A 26,218-nucleotide genomic window follows, 5' to 3' on the forward strand; every position below is an offset into this window, starting at 1 on the left:
TTGTGATTTTAATCCACGTAATTTAAAATTACAAGAAAAACTCATATTTTCGTTTATTGTAATTTTGAATTAATTTGAATGTATATTTTTCCTTTTTTAATAGAGAAATCGAAAAAAAAAATCAGTAGTTTTGTGATGTGTGAATTAAAATTACCCTAGAAATATTAATTAAAGCCTATTTTTTATTTTGATTATAATCCACGTAATTTAAAATTACAAGAAAAACTAATTTCTTCGTTTATTGTAATTTTGAATTAATTTGAAACAAACTACCAGGAACAAAATACATCGCAGGGTTGCCAGTTTGGCTTCTTTTCGTGCTAGATCCCTAAATTTAGCCTTTTTTTAAATGGGTTAGCTTAAATGCTATATTTTTTCGGCCTTTTTTTCTACTATTAAGTTGGCCTTTTAAACCTGCAGTTAATTAGACGTTGGCCTTTTATCATTTGGAAAACCTGGCAACCCTGATACATCGAGTGAGGGTGAGAGCCGTTCTAAAGTCTCACCCTTCTCATTACTACTACTGTCACCCTCTGCCTCCCACCTGGTCTCGTCTGCTCCCGCAAATAGCATGAGTTCCTTCTCAAATTTTGGAAAATCTATGCTAGAAAAATACGGATGGGCTGAAGGTGATATGAAATAGGTTTTTCTTGTCCAATAATAACTTTATTTACAAGAAACTTCGCCTCAGATAATGTGAAGGTGGCCAATTTTACCAGGCTAGATTGGGGTATGAGTGTAGGCCATATCTTGGTATTCTTGTACTGTATTACAGGGCAATGTACCTATAGTCTATTTCTTTTATCGAAGCATATTTGCACCGACTCGCAGCGGTGCCCTCTTGGCTCGGAAAAGTTTCCTCATCGCTGATTGGTTGAAATGATCTCGTCCAACCAATCGGCGATCAGGACACTTTTCCGAGCTAAATGGGCACCGCTGCGAGTCGGTGCAAATCTGCATCGCTAAAAGAAATTGACTATAGGGAAAAAAACTACATTTTACCCATATATTTGACCGTGTTCGTTTCGTAGATACTTTGATGGACGATAAATGAGATCATGGCATCCTGGTTTTTAGATTGATTGATTGATTTAAGGTTTTCTATCAATCAGTCAATCAATCTAAATGACCCAAAATACCATGAGCCTTTGTAGATCGTTGGGACACCAAAAAGTTCATTTTATAAGGGAAAAGGACAAAAGAACACCACCTAACTTAAGGTTCCCCACCGAACCTAACCTAGGAGCCGTATCCTTACCTACAAAGGGTTTGTAGGGCATATCTTTTTACCCGTGTATTTGCCCGTCTCGTAGATACATTCATTGACGGTAAATTAGATCATTGCATCTTGGGTCATTTGGAGTCTTTGTAGTTCGTTGGGATAGACTTTAAAAGAAAATTTACAAATAAAACGGACAAAAGAATACCACTAAAGGTTACCCATCTAACCTAACCTAACTTCATGTATTATTAGTTTGCAAGGTTAAGTTATAGGGTAGAAAAATAGTTAGGGTGTATGTACGATAGCGGCCACCTCTGTGTATGATGACGGCAGACTAAGAATATGGCAGTGCTAGGGGGTTTACAGGGGGCTTTAGTCCCCCCATGTTAGGTAAGGGAAGGTAAGGACACAGCTTATAGGTCAGGTAAGGTGGGGGAAGTTTAGGTTAGTTGGCGTTTATTTTCTATACAGACGGAAGGAACTGGCCTTTGATATACAAACGCTCCAAAATGTGTTTGAAGAGCTTTACTCAATTATGTATGTTTGAGTCTTTAATTAATTTTGACCTCTTATGCATGGAGACATTTGATTGTGAAATGTATCGTTTCCCATCGTTATACACCACTATTTGGCAAAGCTGCCAACAAGTCCTAATAGAGGATATCATGGGTCTTTATTAAGCCCCCTACTCTCAATAACGACACTCCGATCTAGATAAGATTTTGTGGTTGTACAGTATGTTAGGTTAGGCCATATCTCTGATTTAGTAAAATGGGATTGAACCTTCCTTTTATATTCCTGACCCGATCTTTGTCCACTGATCTAAGGATGCTCAAACAGCCTTACCTGATTGATTATTCACATACGTATTTCAATTATCGCCAAATGTTCTCTTCACTTGGCATTGCTCTCAAGGTCTCCTTTAGCGATGAATCTCGCCATCCCATAATTTTTCTAATACAAGATAAAAGGCTTGTCAGTCATCAATGTTGTAGGGTGAAGGAAAATAGATACAGGGCTGCATCCTAACCTAACCGTATTTAATTAAACGAGGCTTTATCTGACCATATTTTCAGCTTTGGAATACTGTTCTTTGAGTTAACTTTCACAGGTGTAAAATCACTTGCACAACTAAATCGTACCATCCCTGATGATAAAAAGAAGATAATTTTACTGGTTAATGCAAGAATTTAAAGTATTTCAATACTGTAAAATTGTGATTTGACAAACAGACTTAGATTTGTATGTAGGTAAAATAGCAATTCCTCATAGAAATAGGTTTTCAGATATTAAAGTTTGTAGAATACCCTTAAAAGATTAGCTTGTTATTGTCTACAGAGCCATGGGAGAAGTTAAACTTTGAGTATTTTGTAGAGCAGTGTACCTTAAATTTGTTAGAATAGTCTCAGGCACTCCCCAAGAGAGATTAGTTCACCAAACATTCAGTTGGGCTCCACAAGGCACTAGAAGAGTTGGAAGACCCAGGCCTACGTGGCTGAGGACTATGAAGTGCGAAGTAGGAGATGATGAATGGAGAAGGATTAATTTAAAAGCTCAAGATAGAGACGACTGGCGGAATGTAACCAAGGTCCTTTGCGTCAATAGGCATAGGAGGAGATGATGAGGAGTCTCAGGCCTAGCCATGTCTAGGCTTGTGTAAGTTTATTAAAAAAAAACGGGAAATCTCTTTCAGCCATAACATGCTTACAATTTCATTCCAGGTAAGGGTCTTGGTCGGGAAGAGGATGGGATAGCGAAAGCCATCAAAGTGAATGGGAATTTTAGTGGTATTGGTCTTGGTCACGATGTCGGCAAAGAATTCAAGAACCAGTGGTGGGATCATGTTTACAATAAAACTGCTAGTAACATCATGGTAGCACAATCTGAGGTATGTTTGTTTCATTGAAATTAATTTTTTCTTTTGTATACATATGGAAGTCATTTTTTTTTTTAATTTATGTCCTGCATTTTTGCTTCATTTATATATTTATTGAAGGAATTATTATTTCAGATACTGTATCTTGTCTTAACCCTTTTACCCCCTAAGGACGTACAGGTACGTTTCATAAAAGCCATCCCTCTACCCCCATGGACGTACCGGTACGTCTTGCAAAAAAATTCCATAAAAATTTTTCTTTTCATATTTTTGATAATATTTTGAGAAAATTCAGGCATTTTCCAAGAGAATGAGACCAACCTGACCTCTCTATGACAAAAATTAAGGCTTTTAGAGCAATTTGAAAATAAATATACTGCAAAATGTGCTGGGAGAAAAATAACCCCCTGGGGGATAAGGGTTGGAAATTTCCATATAGCCTGGGGGTGAAAGGGTTAATGAAGGGTACTGGGATTTCCTCTCAGATATGAATATAAAATCTCTTTATTAACCTCAGAAAATTATTTTTCAGGATGGCTCTGTAAAAGTTGAAAGAAAAGGAGTGCAGAACACCAAGAAAGTTATACCATTTGCTAGTGCAAAATCAAGTCAGTATTCAAGTTTTGTCAAGGTAAGATAATTTCTATGGATTATTACAAGTACCAGTATCATATATTTTTCAGATGATTGGATAACGTTGATAACTCTTAGTTCCTAGGTCATATATTAGAAAGACAGTATTTTTATTTTTTTTATAATTTGGTAACGTAAAAAGTTGTATAAGCATAGAATCAACATTCAATCATGTGTACAGTATAAATAAGTTTAAAACTCCTTTTGGTATTAAACCTAGGACTTAAATAAGTTTAAAACTCCTTTTGGTATTAAACCTAGGACTTTAGAGAGAAGGGATCTTTTAGCATTACCTTTGTTTTTTCCATTGACAGGCCTGGGTTCAATCTTAATTTAGTTAGAAGTTCATAATTCACAGCTATTCCCACACGGATACAAACTTAAGTCATTTATATGGGTTGATTCCTATGTCGATTCTCAGCGACCAGAAAGAAGAGGGTTCCTAACTGACATCTATAAAATATAGTAGTCTACTAAGCAACTTCTTTGCTTGGAAATGCTATGAGCTGCTGTGAGGCAAGCTTCATTTCTCTCCTTGGCAAGTCAAGAGGAGGATCTCTCCTCTCACCGCTGTACGATCACGACTTCGCAATCTGGATTGCCAAATATTTTTGATGTGTTCTGTATGGATCTTTTTTGTGATTTCATATGTATCCTTTGTGTCAGAAGTTCCATCAGAATTTTTCGCTTTAGGAGATGTCTCCGGTGAAAGTCTTCATTCGTTCTCACCCGAGAACGCTACACTCGAGTTGAGACTGCCGTTTCCCCCGTACTGAGGCAACCGTGTTGAATCCCCTAATTGTACATACAAGTCTAGTTTGCCTCATACTCATACTCATACATGTATAATGAAATTATATGGCTTCTTTGGGTTTTCAGCATTGTTCTTCTCGTAAGGATTCTCCTTAAATATATCCTTTTCTGATGTGTGAACGTTCTCAGGGGTGTCCACAACACAAGCTTCACAATTTTTGTCAGATTCCTCAGAGCACGATCATGTCATTCCCTTCCAAACATGTTTCATAATGATAAAGATATTACTGTATTCAATAATGCATTAACTTTGTTGTAGCCTGATTGGCATCGTCTGACTAGTGGTTGCCAGACGGTGGTTTCGAGTTCTGCTCAGACTCGTTAGTGCCATTAGCGTCTGCAACCTTACCATTCTTGTGAACTAAGGTTGGGGGTTTGGGGAGCCCATAGGTCTATCTGCTGAATCATCAGCAGCCACTGCCTGGCCCTCCCTGGTCCTAGCTTGGGTGGAGAGGAGGCTTGGGTGCTGATCATATAATATATGATCAGTCTCTAGGGCATTGTCCGGCTTGCTTTGGCAGTGTCATTGTCCCTTGTCTCTGCCATTCTATGAGCGACCTTTAAACCTGCGTCGACTACGTGTATCATAGTACCTCAGTGTACTCTACCGGCCATGTCTACATGAACCACCTTCCTTTTATGTACTGATGTTATAAATGTCACCCCTATGCACATTAACGTGGTAGATGTCCCACTGCATGTTGACATCACTGATTTCACTGCACATACAGGCTATGATGCCATTTCGATATGTGCATGATTCAATCCCTGTTTCATTCAAGTAATGAATTTTGTTGGGAGCTGCCGTCATCCCATGGGAGAAATATCCTACTGTAATTCGGCTTATCTTGAAAGGTTCTCTCTTAATGTATGCAGACTTCGTGAATGTATACTGTACCCCCATTTTTGCTGGAACATATTGTGTATACTTTACCTCCCTGTTTATGTTGGATTAGTGAGGGTATATTGTACCCCCATTTTTTATAGGTTAATGAAGGTATACTGTATCCCCCCAATTCATGTATGATTTATGAAGGTTCATTGTACCCTCTCATTTGTGCTGAATTTAGTGTGTTACACTCTACCCCTCATTTGTGCCACGTGTTAAAGGATATACTGTACCTTCAATTGTGACGAATCGGGTAGTTGAATGAGTAGAACTTCAAAAGTTCAAAGTTGGAGCAAATGGTTTTTTTTTGACCAGGGTGACATGAGTCTTTTTATAGTTTATATATGACATATTTGTTTTTGACGTTGTTAATAGTTTATATATGACATATCTGTTTTGACGTTGCTGCCTTTTTTAGAATGATTTATTGTTAATTTGTTCTCTTCATTTATTCATTTCCTTATTTCCTTTCCTCACTGGTCTATTTTTCCCTATTGGGGCCCCTGGGCTTATAGCATCTTGCTTTTCAAACTAGGGTTGTAGCTTGGATAGTAATAATAATAATAATTAGCGAGGGTATTCTCTACCCCCAATTTGTGCCAGATTATTACAGGGTATACTGTACCCCCAATTTGTGCCAAATTATGAAAGAGTTTACTGTACTCCTAATTTTGCTGGATTAGCAAGGATATACTGCATCCGTCGAGTATCATACTTGAAGTCTATTTTGTAAGTGTTGAAGACATTGAGGCAAGATAGAGATTTTATTGTGGGTCATTTCTTAAGTGTCAACTCTGCACTAAAAAGAGATTGCCACTTGAAGCCTCAGATATTTTTGAAGGATATTTTACTGAACTTGTTTTTACACAGAAATTATTAAGAAATAGGCCTTTTATTATTATTATTATTATTACTATCCAAGCTACAACCCTAATTGGAAAAGCAAGACGCTATAAGCCCAGGGGCTCCAATAGGGAAAAATAGCCCAGTGAGGAAAGGAAATAAGGAAATAAATAACTGAAGAGAATAAATTAACAATAAATCATTCTAAAAAAAGTAATGTCAAAAGAGATATATCATATATAAACTATTAACAACGTCAACAACAAAAATGTTATATATAAACTATAAAAAGACTCATGTCCGTCTGGTCAACAAAAAAGCATTTGCTCCAACTTTGAACTTTTGAAGTTCTACTGATTCAACAACCCGGTTAGGAAGATCATTCCACAACTTGGTAACAGCTGGAATAAAACTTCTAGAGTACTGCGTAGTATTGAGTCTTATGATGGAGAAGGCCTGGCTATTAGAATTAACTGCCTGCCTAGTATTACGAACAGGATAGAATTGTCCAGGGAGATCTGAATGTAAAGGATGGTCAGAGTTATGAAAAATCTTATGCAACATGCATAATGAACTAATTGATCGACGGTGCCAGAGATTAATATCTAGATCAGGAATAAGAAATTTAGGAGGGGGGGGAGGGCTAAGACCCCCATGTGACCCCCCAACCACTATCGCTATCGTACAACCCCCACAAACCCAACCTAACTGAACCTAGTAGTTCCCAGGTCACAACCCCTAAGCGGGGGCCAGCCCCCAGACCCCCTTCTTGGGCTTAACTTAGAAAATATAAAATAACTTCATATTATGGTATATCGGATCATAGTAAAGCACATCTTCCCCATAAGGAAAAATGATTGGGCTATAAATAAGAAAGATATCGCCCTGTCCCGATAAACTAGTAGTAACCGGACGTAAGATATAGCCAGTGGCACCAAAGAGAGTAGAAATATCCAGATGAAGAATATATCCAATGGCACTCAAACTGTTGATAACAATTGTGTAAAATTGCATTTTTCAATATTTAACTTAGCCGGTGATTATATAGCTGCAACTCTGTTGCTCGACAGACAACTCTACGGAAAAAACTCGCCAGCTATCGCTACACAGGTTGCGGGTGTGCCCAACAGCGCCATCTGTCGACCAGATACCCAGCTCTCAATGTAAACAGACTCAATTTTCTCTCTGTCGAGGTGTCGACAAGACGTACTTTACTCGCTGTTGCTAAACTGGAGTTTTCACATCTAATTGGTGAAGTACTATATTCTAGTTTTGAGCTTTCGCAATGCAGGTGTTTTATCTTCATCTTAAATCTTGAACTCGTTTTGGATAGATTTAATTATGGTGACAAAGAGAGTATGGACTTTCTTTCACTTTTAAATGGCCGACCCTTCCCTTAGACGGAAGTGTGTTTAGGCTTTTAGTAATTATCTTATCACGTTATAAATTAATTATAGATTTTCCTCTATATATTTTATATCTCTCCGCCTTTATTAGGCCTCTTCGATTAACTTTCCATTTATTATAAACATATAAAAATAAATTTTAATGTTTTGTTTATATGCGACCTTTCCTGAGATTAGGCGGTCCTAACTTGGAAACCGAAGTTAATCAACGTTGAGCCCTTTATATCGTAATTAGCTTTTAAAGAGCTAAGGATTTAAAACTTTTTAAATGTAATATGAAAGAATTTCTTTGATAGTCTTCGTACTGTTTTCAAAGATGAACTAACGTTTAGTTTATTTATGCTACGCAGTTGTTGACGTTCAGGACGTTCAACATGCGCTCTATCGTTACGATAGAGAGAGAGTGTATCACGGTTTCACTTTGCAGTAAGAGTAAATCGATTCTGACGTTTTGTTCATTCTTTCTTAGCTTTAATGTTTTAAATTCTATTTTAAAGGAACTTTTTAATTGAAAAACCTTTCAGTTTTTTTTCCTTTAGTCAAATAACATGTTTTTTTGACGAAATATAATTGGGCTCTTCTCTTAGGTGCGAAATCAAGAGAGAAAGAGAGAGAGAGATAGAGACGGAGGGAGAGAGAGGAGAGAAAACGTTCCGTTCAAGCGGGTAACGTTGTTCTCGAGTTACTCTCGTCCCTAGTCTCTGTACGGGGAGGAAGGATAAAACGTTTTTAGTTTTTTATTCTCGTCCCCAGGCTATGTGCGGTGAGAGATTGAAAACGTAGTTTATAGGAACTAGTGTTTAGTCTCTTTCCCAGCCACTGATTTTTTTATCTTAAAATATGTTTTCTGTTTTTTGCTGGTATTAATGAGCTTGCATTAAACGACTGATTTCGCAATTACTACCTTTTAATGAAGGGTAGAATTGCGTGTTTCAGGTAGAAATCAGTAAAAGTTTCGATTTCAGTGATATAAGTGCAAAACAGAAAATCGAAGTGATAAAGTGATATGCGCAAAGTGTTACAGTGTTGCGTCCGAGGGTTCGTCTGTTCGTGCCTGTCGTTCACCTAGTCCGGGACCTCTTGCATGCTCCCAAGCCCAGGGGAGAAGTAATGTCAAACGACTTATAGGTTCGAGAGGCTTTGATCAATGAACAGACGTTTTCCCTCTATGGTATCGGGTGTATCTTACCAAGATCTCCCCTACCATAAGACGAGAGAGACGTTGTTTCTCCTCGTCATCCGAAGGCTTTTCGCATAAGAAACCTGTAACAAGGTTTCGAAGCCCTTAAGCGAAAGTCAGTCCTTTCAGGACAGGTCCAGCGTCCTGGTTACAGCCATTAGGACAGCTCTGACCCTATGCAGTCATCGGATAACTGCTCGCCGCCTAACAAAAGCGTAACACAGACTCCGAGAGTCTTTTTTGTTGGCAAAGTGTTGCGGTCACAGACGTTACCCTCGTCTCTTACCACAACCATTTCCGTTGATCCTTAATGGGTTGTATGGCAAGACATGCAGTATATGCTTGCCTCCCTTATGGAAGACTATTCTGCCGATTAGTCCGTTGAGTCTAGCCGTTTATCTCATCGATATCCTGGCTTTCAGCCAACCTAACGTTCCTTTGTGCTTACTGTTGACGTTGGCGTAGCTAAGTCACGTCAGTCAGGTTGTTTAGAACCACACTCGATGCGGTCTCGTGTGGTTTTTCAGCCGCATTTGGACGTTAGGCCACTTGCTGATGCTCCTGTTGACGTTCAAGACGTTCACTAACAATCGGAGTTGACTTGTTTTGACGCTGTGCGTCAACCTCCGCATTCTAGAGTTGTTTTGACTGCTCAGTCTAGGTAGTCAAAGCAGTCTCGAGTGGACGCTGTGCGTCCTCACGCACCTGTTGTGGTTGACAGTTCAGTTGTTGACAGTTCACAGTCTGTCAAGCAGTTACATGACGTTGCGTTCTGGTCCGCTACTAATGCACCAGTGAGTGTGGACTCTGCTTGTAAAGCATTGCCACCACAGTAGGTCTCTCCCTTGCTTGAGACTCAGCTTTTATCCGACAAGGTTCCTGTAGATGAGGAAGTTGCTGTTCCCCCTCCTACTGATATTCCCTTGAGGACTCTGTCAGATGGAGAGGAGCCTAAAGCTGCTTAGCCCCCTATGGTCTTTAATTAAATCATGATGATTTTTTTTAAGGATCTTTGTCCGGATCTTTTTGTAACTGCTGCTCCTCGTTCGCCTAAACGTCAGAGCTTACACTAGGCCTAGCTACTTCGAAGCCGTTGTTTTTAAGCTAGTGCTCTCTCGCTCTCCTAGAGAGCTTTACGTTGGCTAGGCGACTGGTTTTTCACCAGGAGGAGTTTGGGGGATACAGCCTTTGCTTTCCCTTCTTTTAAACTGGCTTATAGAGCGAGAGTCTGATATGACACGAGAGAAGTTCTCGGCTTGGGAGTTCATGCCTCTGCCCAGATAGACTTCTCAAATCTCGTAGACTCTCCCTGGCGCCTGGCCAGGAGACGCTCCAAGTTTTTTACAGGTCAACTTCACAGCTGTTTTCGAGCCTTTGAAGTTTTGCTGTACAATTATGTCATGCATAAACAAGGCTTTCAGGGATGGAAAGCGGTACCGCCTCAGTCGCTAACCCCGTCTGTGGCCGCACCTGCTCCCGTAGACCCTAAATGGGCTTTGCTGCAAGACATGCAGTCCAAGCTTGCGTTCTTGATAGAGGACTTTAATGCGGAGAAGGTTGCTACCGAACTTTCTGGCCAACAACCTTCCAACCGGTCGGTTGTGCGCCCTGTTGACGCTGAGGTAACCTACTCGCGTCTGCCAGTTGAGGTGGTTCCTCCACCAATGCGACCCAGTGTGGGTTGCCAGCCGCACGTTGTCGTTAAGCGACGCTCGGAGGTGGTTGTTGACGTTCAGGACGTTCAACAACCAGCAGAGGTGACTTGTTTTGACGCAGTGCGTCAACCTCAGCAACCCGGTAGGGTGTTGACTGCACAACCCAGACGGTCTAGACAGTCTCGGGTTGACGCTGTGCTTCCTCGCGCACCCATGGTTGTTGACAGTTCACAGACTGTGCAGCAGTTCCATGATGTTGCGTCCGGCTCCGTCACGCATGCACCAGTGCGACCGGACTCAGCGAGCCAGACGTTGCCCACTCCGTTGCCGTTTCCTCATCAGTTTTCGGATGAGGAACCCTCTGATGAGGACGTTGCTGAACAACAAGACGATCAACCCCCAGAATAGATCAAGCCCTGCTATCCATCCAGAAGATGCTGAAGAAGGAACGCTGCTCAGTCAGGCTGTGGATGAGTCTGGTAGGGACGCTGTCATCCGTGGAACAATTTGTGTCACTAGGGAAACTACACCTCCGTCCTCTTCATACCATCTAGCTTTTCACTGGAAAAAGGACAAGACGCTAGAAGCGGTCTCGATCCCGGTTTCCGAAAAGATAAAGTCTTGTCTGACTTGGTGGAAGGACAATATCAACCTAAGAGAGGGTCTTCCCCTGGCTGTTCAGACTCCCAACCACGTTCTCTTCTCGGACGCATCGGACGTGGGCTGGGGCGCGACACTAGACGGTCGGGAATGCTCAGGACTGTGGAACTCGAGTCAGAGGAGCATGCATATCAACTGCAAGGAGCTGTTGGCAGTACATCTGGCCTTGAAAAGCTTCAAGTCTCTCCTTCGAGGCAAAGTGGTGGAAGTTAACTCGGACAACACCACGGCCTTGGCGTACATCTCCAAACAAGGAGGTACCCACTCACTGACGTTGTACGAGATCGCAAGGGACCTGCTCATCTGGTCAAAAGGTCAAGACATCTCCCTAGTAACGAGGTTCATCCAAGGCGACTTGAACGTCATAGCAGATTGTCTCAGTCGGAAAGGGCAAGTAATTCCAACCGAATGGACCCTCCACAAGGATGTGTGCAAGAGACTTTGGGCCACTTAGGGTAAACCATCCATAGATCTCTTTGCAGCCTCGCTGACCAAGAGGCTTCCAATCTATTGCTCTCCAGTCCCGGACCCAGCAGCAATACATATAGATGCTTTCCTCCTAGATTGGTCACATCTGGATCTCTACGCATTCCCACCGTTCAAGATTGTCAACAAGGTACTGCAGAAGTTCGCCTCTCACGAAGGGACAAGGTTGACGTTAGTTGCTTCCCTCTGGCCCGCGAGAGAATGGTTCACCGAGATACTGCGATGGTTAGTAGACGTTCCCAGTAGTCTTCCTCTAAGGGTAGACCTTCTACGTCAGCCACACGTAAAGAAGGTACTCCAAAGCCTCCACGCTCTTCGTCTGACTGCCTTCAGACTATCGAAAGACTCTCGAGAGCTAGAGGCTTTTCGAAGGAAGCAGCCAGTGCGATTGCTAGAGCAAGGAGAGCGTCTTCCATTATAGTCTACCAATCGAAGTGGGAAGTCTTCCGAGACTGGTGCAAGTCAGTTTCTGTATCCTCGACCAGTACCTCTGTAGCTCAAATAGCTGTTTTTCTCTTATACCTGAGAAAAGGACGATCCCTTTCAGCTCCCACTATCAAGGGCTACAGAAGCATGTTGGCATCGGTCTTCCGGCATAGAGGCTTAGATCTTTCCAAACATAAAGATCTGCAAGACCTCCTTAAGTCTTTTGAGACCACCAAGGAGCGTCGTTTGGCTACCCCTGGATGGAATTTAGACGTGGTACTAAGATTCTTCATGTCAGACAGGTTGGAGCCGTTACAATCAGCCTCCCTGAAAGATCTCACTCTTAAGACTCTTTTCCTGGTATGTTTAGCCTCGGCTAAAAGAGTCAGTGAGATTCATGCCTTCAGCAAGAACATCGGATTTTCGTCAGAAAAAGCCACTTGTTCGCTGCAACTTGGTTTTCTAGCCAAAAATGAGCTGCCTTCTCGGCCTTGGCCTAAATCTTTCGATATCCCCAGCTTATCGGAGATCGTAGGCAATGAACTAGAAAGAGTCTTATGCCCTGTTAGAGCTCTTAAGTTCTGTTTAAAGCGTACTAAACCTTTACGAGGCCAATCTGAAGCTTTATGGTGTTCAGTTAAGAAACCATCCTTGCCTATGTCAAAGAATGCTTGGTCAGACTTTATCAGATTGTTAATACGAGAAGCTCATTCACATCTGAGTGAGGAAGACCGAACTTTGCTTAAGGTGAAGACGCACGAAGTTAGAGCTGTAACAACTTCCGTGGCCTTTAAGCAAAATATATCTCTGCAAAGTATAATGGACGCAACCTATTGGAGAAGCAAGTCAGTGTTCGCGTCATTTTACTTGAAAGATGTCCAGTCTCTTTTCAAGAACTGCTACACACTGGGACCATTTGTAGCAGCGAGTGCAGTAGTGGGTGAGGGCTCAACCACTACAATTCCCTAATTCCTTATCCTTTTAATCTGTCTCTTGAAGTGTTGTTTTTTTTTTATGGGTTGTCCGGAAGGCTAAGAAGCCTTTCGCATCCTGTTGATTTGGCGGGTGGTCAAAGTCATTTCTTGAGAGCGCCTAGATTAGGGGTTTGATGAGGTCCTGTTGTATGGGTTGCAACCCTCAATACTTCAGATCCTAGGGGTCGATCAGCATCCTAAGAGGATCGCGAGGCTCCGTAAGGAAGACGTACTTAAAAGGCAGAGTAATTGTTCAAGTCGACTTCCTTACCAGGTACCTATTTATTTTGTTTTTGTTATTTTGATAACTTCTAAAATGAAATAAAAAACTCTTAGCTCATAAAAGTGTAAACATATATTACTGGTCTCTACCCACCATCCTGGGTGTGAATCTGCTATATAATCACCGGCTAAGTTAAATATTGAAAAATGTTATTTTGATCATAAAATAAATTTTTAAATATACTTACCCGGTGATTATAAATTAAATGACCCTCCCTTCCTCCCCAATAGAGACGCAGTGGGACGAGGAGAAAATTGAGTCTTTGTTTACATTGAGAGCTGGGTATCTGGTCGACAGATGGCGCTGTTGGGCACACCCGCAACCTGTGTAGCGATCGCTGGCGAGTTTTTTCCGTAGAGTTGTCTGTCGAGCAACAGAGTTGCAGCTATATAATCACCGGGTAAGTATATTCAAAAACTTATTTTATAATCAAAATAACATTTTTACCCGAATGTATGGTGCTGTACAAATCTTTTGCATTACACACACAAGTTTATCGCTACGTTAATGCTAATATCTATCATTTATCTGATGTATTGGTAGGTTTTAGACATAGTACTTTATTTACAATATTTTTTATTGTTAATATTGGATTCACTTCAGATTTTATCAGTACTATAATTGTTTTTTCATTGTAAACTGTGAATATGGTGTTCCTACAAGACGTTTTATTTTAGTTATAACTTTTAAAATATTAGAGTTAATTTTTTTTCAGGCAGGTGTAGAGGAGAATATAGAAGAAGAGGAGGACATGTCCCTTAAGTTATCTTATGACGAGCTATTTAAGATATGTGGAGGAAAGACTGCTCACAAGTAAGTTCCCATATGGCCCTTTTGAATATACTTCATACAGGTATGGAAATCCTATTATTTTATTACTGGCTGAAAGGGGAATTCAAAATTCCCAATAAGGTTTGGTTTCTAATGTCATGGTGAATGAAAATAAGGTAAAAGTGCTATGAAAGAATACATGTACTGATCTAATGTTTACTACATTTATTCTTTCATACCTCTATTCCCTTAATTTCACTCATCACTGACCGCATGACATTAGAAACCAAACCTTAAAGGGAATTTCAAATTTTCCAGGTAGGAAATTTCGTATTTTTCAAGACCCTGCAGTCAATGCTTGCAAGTAGTTAAGAATATTTTGGTAGCCATTTTAACCCTTTTACCCCCAGGCTCTTTGGAAATTTCCAACCCTTAACCCCCAGGAGGTTATTTTTTTCCCAGCACATTTTGCAGTATATTTTTTTTTAATTGCTCTAACAGCCTTAATTTTTGTCATAGAGAGGTCAGGTTGGTCTCATTCTCTTGGAAAATGCCTGAATTTTTTCAAAAAAATATAGAAAATATGAAAAAAAAAATTTTATAGCATTTTTTTGCAAGGACGTACCAGTACGTCCATGGGGGTAAAGGGATGAGTTTTGTGAAACGTACCAGTACGTCCTTTGGGGGTAAAAGGGTTAATGTTTACTACATTTATTCTTTCATACCTCTATTACCTTAATTTCACTCATCACTGACCGCATGACATTAGAAACCAAACCTTAAAGGGAATTTCAAATTTTCCAGGTAGGAAATTTTGTATTTTTCAAGGCCCTGCAGTCAATGCTTGCAAGTAGTTAAGAATATTTTGGTAGCCATTTTAAAAGGTCATGCACACTGCAAGTACTGTAGTTATTTCAATGTAACAATTTGCCCTACTGAGGTATCATTTCAGTATAACCATTTGCCCTATAAAGGCTGTTGTACGCAAACCACTGAAATGCATTGCGGGGAACTTTCAAGTTATTACCTCATTGTATTGTATTGCACTCAACATGATTTGTGTAAAGCTTGAATTTCATTTAAAAAGCAGATAATTTATTAATTTGGCAGTATAACATTAACCCTTTTACCCCCAAAGGACGTACTGGTACGTTTCACAAAACTCATCCCTTTACCCCCATAGACGTACCGGTACGTCCTTGCAAAAAAAATTCTATAAAAATTCAGGCATTTTCCAAGAGAATGAGACCAACCTGACCTCTCTATGACAAATATTAAGGCTGTAAGAGCAATTTAAAAAAAATATACTGCAAAATGTGCTGGGGAAAAAATAACCCCTTGGGGGTTAAGGATTGGAAATTTCCAAAGAGCCTAGGGGTAAAAGGGTTAACTGTGCATTGCAAGGTGTATTGTAATTACTAAAAGTTCTTGTGGTTGCATTATTTTCGGACTTGTATATTTCATCTATTCTCATAGGACTCATCTGGTCCAGCTGCCCAACTTATTAATTTGTTTTGCTATTTCCATGAAAGGAAAAAGTGACGTGAAAACATTTACGGTGGTCATAAGTAAATTACAGTACTTGTAAATATTATATCCCTGTAAATTGTCAGTACAATGCATGTGTTAAATTCAAATGTGCAGGTACATTATGTATTTTTGGGCTCAGGCCATGTTGTCCTGATGGAAGGTTCCTTTAGTGGCTTCCTAAGGGTATATATGACCCCAGTGGATATTCCCAGAGAATTAAACTAAAGGTTTCCAGAATTCTAATTTCTGGTGTGAGTACCCTTAAGGTTGTCCTTTAGGATATCACATAAGCTGTTAGAGCAATTTAAAAGAAATATACACCAAAATGTGCTGGGAAAAAAGTAACCCCTTGGGGGTTAAGGGTTGGAAATTTCCAAAAAGCCTGGGGGTAAAAGGGTTAAAGTGCATTATTTTTTTATTTCTCGTTATTACTTCAGACTTCCTCCATATCTTATCAGCTTTTTTCATATCTTACTATCAGTCTCTTCATCTTTAATTTCATAGGACAGTGGCATATTTTGTTTTCCTATTGCATCTGTAAATCCTTTAACTCCACATAATTATTTTGGTTTCCATTATCTTACTTTCAAATCTCTCTAATTCCTTCTTTTTAATGTTCTGATTTTCGAGAGGGAGTACCAATACTAGGATTGAAGTTCACTTTCAAAGTCAATATTGAGATTCATGATGGTCCTCGTCTGCAACCCATTAACATTTGAACTCTATAGATATAACCCCAAAAAAATAAACAGGTCAGAAATCTATTCTATCAACCTAAATGCAATTTGAGTGTAGATGATAAAGATGAGATCTATAAATTTGATTTGAGAATCCATTTAATCTTTTGACATATGAATGGATATTATTAAAGACATATCTTAAGTTTGTCATTCTCATGAAAGTGAAGACAAGCACATCCTTTGTATGTTGATCTTTGACCTCTGTCTCTATCAGACTTTTTGGAAGTGAGATCAAGATGTGAGCTACAGAACTCCATACAATATAACCCCCTATTAGGATACTAATAATAATCCATCCATCCATATACCAAGGCACTTCCCCCAATTTTGGGGGGTAGCCGACATCAACAAAGAAACAAAAACAAAAAGGGGACCTCTACTCTCTAGGTTCCTCCCAGCCGAACAAGGGACTCAACCGAGTTCAGCTGGTACTGCTAGGGTGTCACAGCCCACCCTCCCACATTATCCACCACAGATGAAGCTTCATAATGCTGAATCCCCTACTGCTGCTACCTCCGCGGTCATCTAAGGCATCGGAGGCAGCAGCAGAGTCTACCGGAACTGCGTCACAATCGCTCGCCATTCATTCCTATTTCTAGCACGCTCTCTTGCCTCGCTCACATCTATCCTTCTATCACCCAGAGCTTCCTTCACTCCATCCATCCACCCAAACCTTGGCCTTCCTCTCGTACTTCTCCCATCAACTCTTGCATTCATCACCTGTGGCCGCGGGGTATAAAAACAAGAATAGCGCCAACGTTATCCCTGCGTGTCGTAAGAGGCGACTAAAAGGGACGGGACGAGGGGGCTAGGAACCTCCTCTCCTGTATCTACATCCTGTGAGACATCGACTAATAATAATAATAACCTTTATTCCAATAATCCATTGGGTTTTCTATTTACATCAGGTCACCTACTAAAGTTAGAAAGCATACATTAAAGCTATTAAAACAATGAAATCATAGTATACTATAACATATTACATGAAACTGGTGAATTTTGGTCATAACATACTGCATAAACCGTTCAGTTTAAATAGGCTACTACTCTTCAAGCTACTGCAGTTAGAATTGGTCTCTAGAAATGATGTTGTACATACATACATACATACATATACCAAAGGCACTTCCCCCAATTTTGGGGGGTAGCCGACATCAACAAGAAACAAAACAAAAAAGGGGACCTCTACTCTACGTTCCTCCAGCCTAACCAGGGACTCAGCCGAGTTCAGCTGGTACTGCTAGGGTGCCACAGCCCAACCTCCCACATGTTGTTGTATGCCCTCATTATTTATCTTTTGATAAAAATGTTTCTCTGATGATATTGTTGAATTGATGAGACTCTTAATGGGGAGACAATTTAACAGATGCAAAAGGAATCTGTTAGATCATTAACAGGAGATTGTTACTTACACTGTTCAGAGAGAGCTAGGACCAGCTGGGAATAGAGATGAGTTGTGGCGCGCAGTGCTCCCAGTGTAAAGGAGAGCAGGATATTTGAAATCATCGCCCTGCTTGAATTTTATTGCGATTTTTAGAGAGTTTTTATTTAATCCTTTTACCCCCAGGGGGTTATTTTTTTCCCAGCACATTTTGCAATATATTTTTTTTAAATTGCTCTAACAGCCTTAATTTTTGTCATAGAGAGGTCAGGTTGGTCTCATTCTCTTGGAAAATGCCTGAATTTTTTCAAAAAATTATCAAAAATATGAAATAAAAAAATTTTATCGCATTTTTTTTGCAAGGTCGTACCGGTACGTCCATGGGGGTAAAGGGATGGTTTTGTGAAACGTACCAGTACGTCCTTTGGGGGTAAAAGGGTTAATAGGTATTGCATTGTTCTTAGCCACAAAAAATCGAAACCGCGGAGCAAGAATCCATGATTAACGAGGGCCAACTGTATTAGCATCCTCAACACTGGCAAACCTACACAATTCAGATCCAGTCATGGACTTTGCCATTTGTTGACCTGCCTATAACTAGTGTTAATTCCCAGGTCAATTTTAGTTGAAGTGTGATAGATTGCTTGCGTATAAATGATTATGCACCCATGGTCTTGAATATCAGTGACTGACCTTGTGTCTGAAGATAACCATAGTGATGCGTCAACAGGGCAAACTGCAAAATAATTTAACCCTTTTACCCCCAAAGGACGTACTGGTACGTTTCACAAAAGCCATCCCTTTACCCCCATGGATGTACCGGTACGTCCTTGCAAAAAAATGCTATAAAATTTTTCATATTTTTGATAATTTTTTTGAGAAAATTCAGACATTTTCCAAGAGAATGAGACCAACCTGACCTCTTTATGACAAAAATTAAGGCTGTTAGAGCAATTTAAAAAAAATATACTGCAAAATGTGCTGGGGAAAAAAATAACCCCCTGGGGGTTAAGGGTTGGAAATTTCAAAATAGCCTGGGGGTAAAAGGGTTAAGATGGTTAAATTGAAGGTGTATGACAGGAATTTCACGATTTAGATAATGCTATTGTACTGCTAGATGGCATGTCAAAAATAGTTCTGTGGTGGTCATCAGAGTTCCAATTTTTACATCGAGCGCAAGAAGAGAATTAACTATTTGTCAGAAACATCTTGCTAAAACCAGTACAGTATACAGGTATTTAACCCTTTTACCCCCAGGCTATTTGGAAATTTCCAACCCTTAACCCCAGGGGGTTATTTTTTTCCCAGCACATTTTGCAGTATATATTTTTCAAATTGCTCTAACAGCCTTAATTTTTGTCATAGAAAGGTCAGGTTGGTCTCATTCTCTTGGAAAATGCCTGAATTTTCTCAAAAAAAATTATCAAAAATATGAAAAAAAAAAATGTATAGCATTTTTTTTGCAAGGACGTACTGGTACGTCCATGGGGGTAAAGGGATGGCTTTTGTGAAACGTACCAGTATGTCCTTTGGGGGTAAAAGGGTTAATAGTAGTAAACTTAACTGTAAAACAATGAAGCCAGCTCATCTCCAATCTTGGGATATTTATTTTTAGTTAGTTAAACAGCAGCACTCCACCATTTGTATGAAGGAAGGAAATTTATCCCAAATCCACCTATCTTAGAATTCAGTTTTGCAATATATGGAAGGTGCTATAGAAGGGGGCCGTATTTTATCAGCACATTTTTAGCAAGATATCACAGAAGTCAGAAACTGACCCTGGATTCTAGTTTTGACTTCAATGAATAAAGTAATGCTCTTAACTTCATAACCAATAAGGAAGTATAGTATACTACATATACTGTAAAGAGTTTGATAGTGCCTCCACGCAAGCAGATAGTTCTCGGCATGCAAACGTAGCTGCCAGACGATAATTGGGTGCATCAGTGAACTGCGAGGATATAGAGTGTAAAACGTAGAGGCATGGATCTTGCAACAGACATTGCTGCCAGATCTAGCTTAGCTCGCTTTATTCATTCACCGAGCGGAGACTGGCAGGCAAAGTTGAAAACCTAGATCTACTCATTCGCACTCAACTCGGTCAAACTTTAGGTTCAAAGGTTAGGTTGTTCCAGTCCATTGCACTTTAATAAAGTTGCCATGGCGAGCAGCAAGATTAAAATGGAAATATAGAAAATGGCACTGAAACATTGTAATTGCTACACTTTATAAGTTTATAAGAACTGCAAGGGAAACTCATGTAACAAATTTACATGATCGGCAAGATGGCTATGAAACAAAATTAAGACAAAGCACAGGGGAATGGACCCAAACTCATTACACAATCTTTATTAGAGATATTATAGCCATTTATAACATTTGTTATATACAAAACCAAAAAATAAACACCCCAATGTCATACAGTAAACATGTTTTCTCGAATAGTGTGCCTACCAGTGTTGTCGTACTTTGCCCAAACTACGAACATGGCAGATAGGTAGTCTGTCCGTGGTGTTCTCGTTTCAGATACCGTTGGTGCTTTCTGCCTTTCCCTGTCGAGCTCTGGCAATGATGTTGCCTGACATGCACTAATTAATCATGTGAATGCACTACTAGCATCATAGAATAATACAGCCCCAGGCTGTGTTGTTATTATTATTACTTTCTAAGTTTCAGTCGTTACCTAAAAGTTTATTACCAAGTACTGTATTGTGAATCAAATGTATTGAGACAGAAACTTGCTTAGTATCTATGAATGGTCCATGATATTTAGCAATTTTAAACTGCCAGGTACTGCCATATTATTATGACATCTTACCACCTGCAGTGTGGTTTTAGAGGAATCTATTTAACAACAGTATGTTAATTCACTCAGTCCTCCATTTGTGAAGTTTGTACTTCCAACCAGCATTATATGACTACAGTAGCACTTAGGGTTAAGAGTAATTTGGTCGGGAAGCGAATTCGCAGCCTAAAATGGTCATGTCTTAAAACAGTTTTTCTCATAAATAAAGTAAATTCATTTGATGTATTCCACATTCCATAAACACGCATATACTGTACACTCAAATATCAAGGTTTTGTGATGGTAATGACAAAATATCAGAAAAGAATGCACATGAATAATGCACAATAATGAACTGGAAATAATTAACACATTACCTCGCACTTTACCCTTGAGTAGAATCAAGGCTGAAGTGAGGAAGACAAGAGTGGAGGAGGAGAAATTTACCTAAGTACTGGAGGGAGAATCTTCCTTCATGAGAACTTCTGCTAAGATATTGTGTGTTCTCTCTGGAGCAATTTTCACTAACGCCAACGGAAGCGCTTAATTTATGCTTTCCAGACACTTGGTCCTCTTTTTGTACACTCATAAGTTCAACTTTCACATGGAACTTATCTAGGGATGACTGATTTTGCCCTTCCTTTAAAATGACATGAAAATAAGAAACTGCTTTACTGGTATAATAGATTCGCAGCTTGCTCTGCCGAAGCCTTATCTGGGTGATGTGTTTCTCAAAAATTTTTGCAGGGTTTCCCACATTTTTAACTTCAGCTAATTTCACTCAAATGAAGAGTTTGTCCCTCTTACTCCTCAGATGAAATGTTCTCCACAACATGTTGTTGCTGCTCCCAACAGCTCCTCAGTCATCTGCTGCTCGCATTGTTCCTCGAGAAGATTATTGAAGTCGTCCTTATCCACCTCCAGTCCCATTGTCTTTCTCAAGGACACAATTTTATCATTAACCCTTTTACCCCCAAAGGACGTACTGGTACGTTTCACAAAACCCATCCCTTTACCCCCATGGACGTACCGGTACGTCCTTGCAAAAAAATGCTATAAAATTTTTTTTTTCATATTTTTGACAATTTTTTGTGAAAATTCAGGCATTTTCCAAGAGAATGAGACCAACCTGACACCTCTATGACAAAAATTAAGGCTGTTAGAGATTTTTAAAAAAAATATACTGCAAAATGTGCTGGGAAAAAACCCCCTGGGGGTTAAGGGTTGGAAATTTCCAAAGAGCCTGGGGGTAAAAGGGTTAACTGCCTCCTGCGTAGGTTTGAATTCCTCAAAATGGCACTTAAAATTGTATTTGGTTCAAGGTCAAGGTAACAAAAAGGTAAAAAATGTCTTTGCTATACAGTATCGTGGTCAATTTGTATCCGATTTGTATGAAACTAATACCAAATGGCCATAATTCATTTGCCTATCTTGTGGTGTACAACATGATATAGGTGAAGGTATGCTCTCTACAGAGTGCCCCGTTCTAGTTTCACTTCTTCTTTGTCTACATCTTTTCCCACTTTTGTGTGGGGTCGATGTTTCTGGTCAGCTTTGTCCATCTACCTTTGTCACACACTTCACCACCAGTTAATCCCTGTAATCGAAGGTCATCCTTGATATAGTCCATCCACCTTCGCTTTGGTCTCCCTCTCCTTCTCGTTCCCTGTACCCCCATTTCCATCACTCTCCTCCCAATATACTATTCATCTCTTCTCATGAAATGACCATACCACCTCAGTCTACTTTCTTGGATCTTATCTGATAGTTTTCTAACTCCTGTGGTACCCCGTTCTAGTTTCACATGGGTCCTAAATAGCCTCCAAGGTGCCAACATTGGGCTTTTGACCTAAATTCTTACATACATACATACATATACCAAGGCACTTCCTCCAATTTTGGGGGGTAGCCGACACCAGCAATGAAACAAAACAAAAAGGGGACCTCTACTCTCTACGTTCCTTCAGCCTAACAAGGGACTCAACAGAGTTCAGCTGGTACTGCTAGGGTGCCACAGCCCACCTTCCCACATTTCCACCACAGATTAAGCTTCATAATGCTGACTCCCCTACTGCTGCTACCTCCGCGGTCTTAAATTTAATATTATTTATACCAAGAAGAGAGATCATTCCTCTTGATGATTTCATTGCCTCTCAATGGTAGATGAGGAAACTATTGTTATGGAGCATTATGATGAGCATATTCTTTGAGAAACATAGCTCTTTTCCTTTTCTTAGTTTAATTTAATTTGTTATACCACATGCTAGATGTTTCTTATTTTTATAGTCTTCCTAATGGTAAGACCTTTGTCACTGATTTATACTGTAAATAAATGGAAAACCTTCCGTATCAGTGTTTCCCTGTGTCATATTAGATTTAGTTTTTTTTGATTAGCCACAAAATGGTTCATACTTTACTTCAAGGGCTGCTTTTCTGGTCCTATACAGCAGGGGAATCCTACTCTCTATAGAACTTTCACAGTCATTTTATTATGTTGGTTCCAAAGCATTCAACATTTCACAGCGCATATTTCTCGTTTGTCAAATCCACACTATCGAAGCACTTTGAGAACAAGAAAGTCTTCAGTTTCCTCTTGAAAGCCTTAGTATCTTCAGTCTTTCGGATGTCTAGTGGGAGCTTATTGTATAGTGTCAGGGCTGCATATTTAAAGGCTCTGGAGCCTACAGTAGACATATATCCAGGTTCCAATAATTTGAAACCATCTGTAACTATTCTCATGTCAACATGATTTGTTGGCTGCATAATATGTAACATTATTCTCAGATATTTTGGACGTCCGGTTCTGATAACTTGATGGGTTATTGCACATATTTTAAACTCAATTCTCGCTTTCATAGGCAGTCAGTGTAAATCAAATAGTATAGGAGTGATCCTTTCTCGGCGTGGGACACCTTTTATCAGTCTTGCTCCTCTGTTTTTTGCTTTGTAATTTATTGATTGGACTTTTGGTAGATCGACTTAGATGGAGTTTCAGTAGTCAATCTTGGTAATATGAGAGTTCATCACAAGTTCATCTACAGAATGTTCAAACAGGTACTTCTTTATAAAAGCAATGATTCTAAGATGATAACCAGCAATTTTTACTACATTATTTATTTGGGCATTGAAAGACGAGTTACAGACACGGCTAGATCACGAACTTTACTAGATATCGGGGCAGTGTTTTTATTTATGTTTATTTGAATATCACCCGAGTTTCTTACATGTTTTCTTTCCAACCCCCTTAAACTCAGTTTTATTTTCATTTAGGTTTAGTTGTTTGATTGTCATCCATTCCCTAACACATGCAAGAGTTCAGTTTACAGTTTCAGTAAAGTCGTCTTACATCATTTATGGAGAAGTAAAATTGTGTATCATCTGTAAATAGTTTGAATTTCACTCCAAACCTTTGCACTATTTTTGACAGACCAATAGTATAGCTACAGAATAAGATTGGGCCCAGTACACTCTCCTGAGGTACACCTCTGTTTAAAGGTTCATATGATGAATAAGAGTTTTCAATTTGCATAGAGTAATTTCTGTCAATCGGGTGGCCTCTTAGGTATTCAAAAGCTTGATCTTCAATACCGATGGACCGTAGATCATTTAGTAGCAGTTCATGTACAACTGTATCAAAAGAAGCACTAAAATCAGGTAATATTAAAATAACACATTTATTTTCATCTATTATTTCCAGCCTATCATTTACAACAAAACAGATAGCTGTCTTTGTAGAGTATAATTTTATGTAAGCAGATTGGATGTCTATCAAAGCTTCTATTTCTTCTTAGTGACTAATTAGTTGTTCAAGAATTACATTTTTTAGCACTTTTGAAATAAAGGATAGATTTGAAATAGGTTTATACAAGCTAAATTCCTGATAATCTAGAGCACTTTTCAAAACCGGTGTGACTACAGGCATTTTCTCGGGTTGGGAAACTTACACTCATCGATGCTTGTATTTGCTATTCTCGTAATTATATCAGCTATACTTGAAAAGTTTCTTTCTCCTGTTACTTCAGTTATTGGCATTGGTTCAATCGTTCAGTTTGTTTACTTTGCTCTCTTGATAATCCTGGTGACATTGTCTTGTGTTATATTACGGAACCTCGTTAATTTTATGTGTATCTTGTGTAGCACTAATCTGATGTTGAATATTTGTAAATGACCTAGTTATATTTTCTATTTTTTTTTTAAAATACTAGAAAATTATTTGCTAGTTCCTGGTCACTGTACTCCTGTGGTAGACTTTTTTCATTTACATTTCCTACTTGGTTGAGTCCCTTGTTAGGCTGGGAGGAACGTAGAGAGTAGAGGTCCCCTTTTTGTTTTTGTTTCATTTGTTAATGTCGGCTACTCCTCAAAATTGGGGGAAGTGCCTTGGTATATATATGTGATGTATGTATTATACCATTTAGGAGATGATATATATGTTCTAAGTCTGCTATATTTTTGCAGGGGTGCTCGTCACGGACTAACCATGAGTGCCAAATTGGCAAGGGTCAAGCAACAAGAAGAGGATCTCATGGCAAAATGGCAGCAGCAAACTGGGGACAATCCTTCTACAGAAGCAGACAAGTTGAGTATAGAAAAGGTTAAGAAATCCAAGAAGAAAAAAGGTTTCGTTGCTGATCATGGTGAAGATGCTCTTCCACATGAAGCTGCTGACAGCTGCATTGAAAGTTCTGAGCTTGAAAAGCATTCTAAGAAGGAGAAGAAAAACAAGAGAAAGAAAATTGATAACGCGGAAAATGAAAATGGTACCGATGTTAAAGATATGCCGGACATTGCAATTGGTGTTGATTGCGATGTTGAAACCAACCGACGTAAACTAAGTAAGAAAGAAAGAAAATTGATGTCCAAAATGAATGACATTGGCCAGTCAGTCGGAAATGAGAATGCAGATGGGGTAAAACCAAAGAAAAAAAAGAAATCCAGAGATGGTGAAAATTTATCTGACCATGAGAGAAACTCCTGCAGTGATGAACCTACTCCAAATATTTGTAATGGTGAAGTAGAAAATCATTCAAATGTTGAAGGGAACACAGAAAAATTGAATGGCGAACAAGAAACTGAAGAGAAAAATGTAGACCTAAATGTAGCAAAATATAAAAAGAAAAAGAAACGAAGAACCGTAGAATGTGAAAATGGAAATTCTGAAGATGTTCCTTGTATCGCAGACACTACCTCAGATAATCATGGTAATGAAACCAGTGAATCTAGGCTCAGTAAGAAAGAAAGGAAACGTCTAAATAAACTTAACAATCCTTTGGAAACTGATGAGAATGAAGTTGAGATTAAACAGAAGAAAAAGAAAAAGTCCAAATATAAGGAAGAGGAGATTGCTGGTAAGCTCACAGAAGAAGAAAATAATGATGGAGATGAGAGTCCTTTTGATGTGAATGTTTCGAGTAAAAAGAAGAAAAGTAAGAAGAGATCGAGGTCCGACAATGGAGTAGTAGAAGACCCATCCGAATCCAGTCAAATTGAAAATGGCTCTCTGGCTGTTGGTGAAGATCTGGGGAATGAATCTTTTAAGAAGAAAAAGAAGAAATGTAAGCGTGAAAAACAGGATAAGTAGGTATTTCAAACATTAGTCTCGTTACTTGTTAAAATATAGCTGCTGTATTTTGACCCGTCGATCAATAAAAGGTTGCCTACGTAA

General features: G+C 39.3%; 1 protein-coding gene across 1 annotated transcript; it reads left to right on the top strand.

Annotated features, from left to right (window-relative positions):
- Nucleotides 1–487: 487 nt before the first annotated feature.
- LOC137622219 (G patch domain-containing protein 4-like) lies at nt 488–26,218 on the top strand. The gene is made up of 5 exons (XM_068352703.1): nt 488–629; nt 2,944–3,110; nt 3,631–3,729; nt 14,062–14,159; nt 25,012–26,218. The coding sequence occupies exons 1-5, from the start codon at nt 572–574 to the stop codon at nt 26,132–26,134; spliced, it is 1,545 nt and encodes a 514-aa protein (XP_068208804.1). The 5' UTR covers nt 488–571; the 3' UTR covers nt 26,135–26,218.

The sequence above is a fragment of the Palaemon carinicauda genome, chromosome 29 (genome assembly GCF_036898095.1).
Source record: "Palaemon carinicauda isolate YSFRI2023 chromosome 29, ASM3689809v2, whole genome shotgun sequence".
Classification (NCBI taxonomy): domain Eukaryota; kingdom Metazoa; phylum Arthropoda; class Malacostraca; order Decapoda; family Palaemonidae; genus Palaemon; species Palaemon carinicauda.

Excerpts from the sequence above, each read along its gene's own strand:
- LOC137622219 (XM_068352703.1), top strand. The coding sequence starts at position 572 with ATGAGTTCCTTCTCAAATTTTGGAAAATCTATGCTAGAAAAATACGGA. Across the intron at positions 3,111-3,630 it reads TCATGGTAGCACAATCTGAG|GATGGCTCTGTAAAAGTTGA; the intron begins GTATGTTTGTTT and ends ATTATTTTTCAG. Across the intron at positions 14,160-25,011 it reads GGAGGAAAGACTGCTCACAA|GGGTGCTCGTCACGGACTAA; the intron begins GTAAGTTCCCAT and ends ATATTTTTGCAG.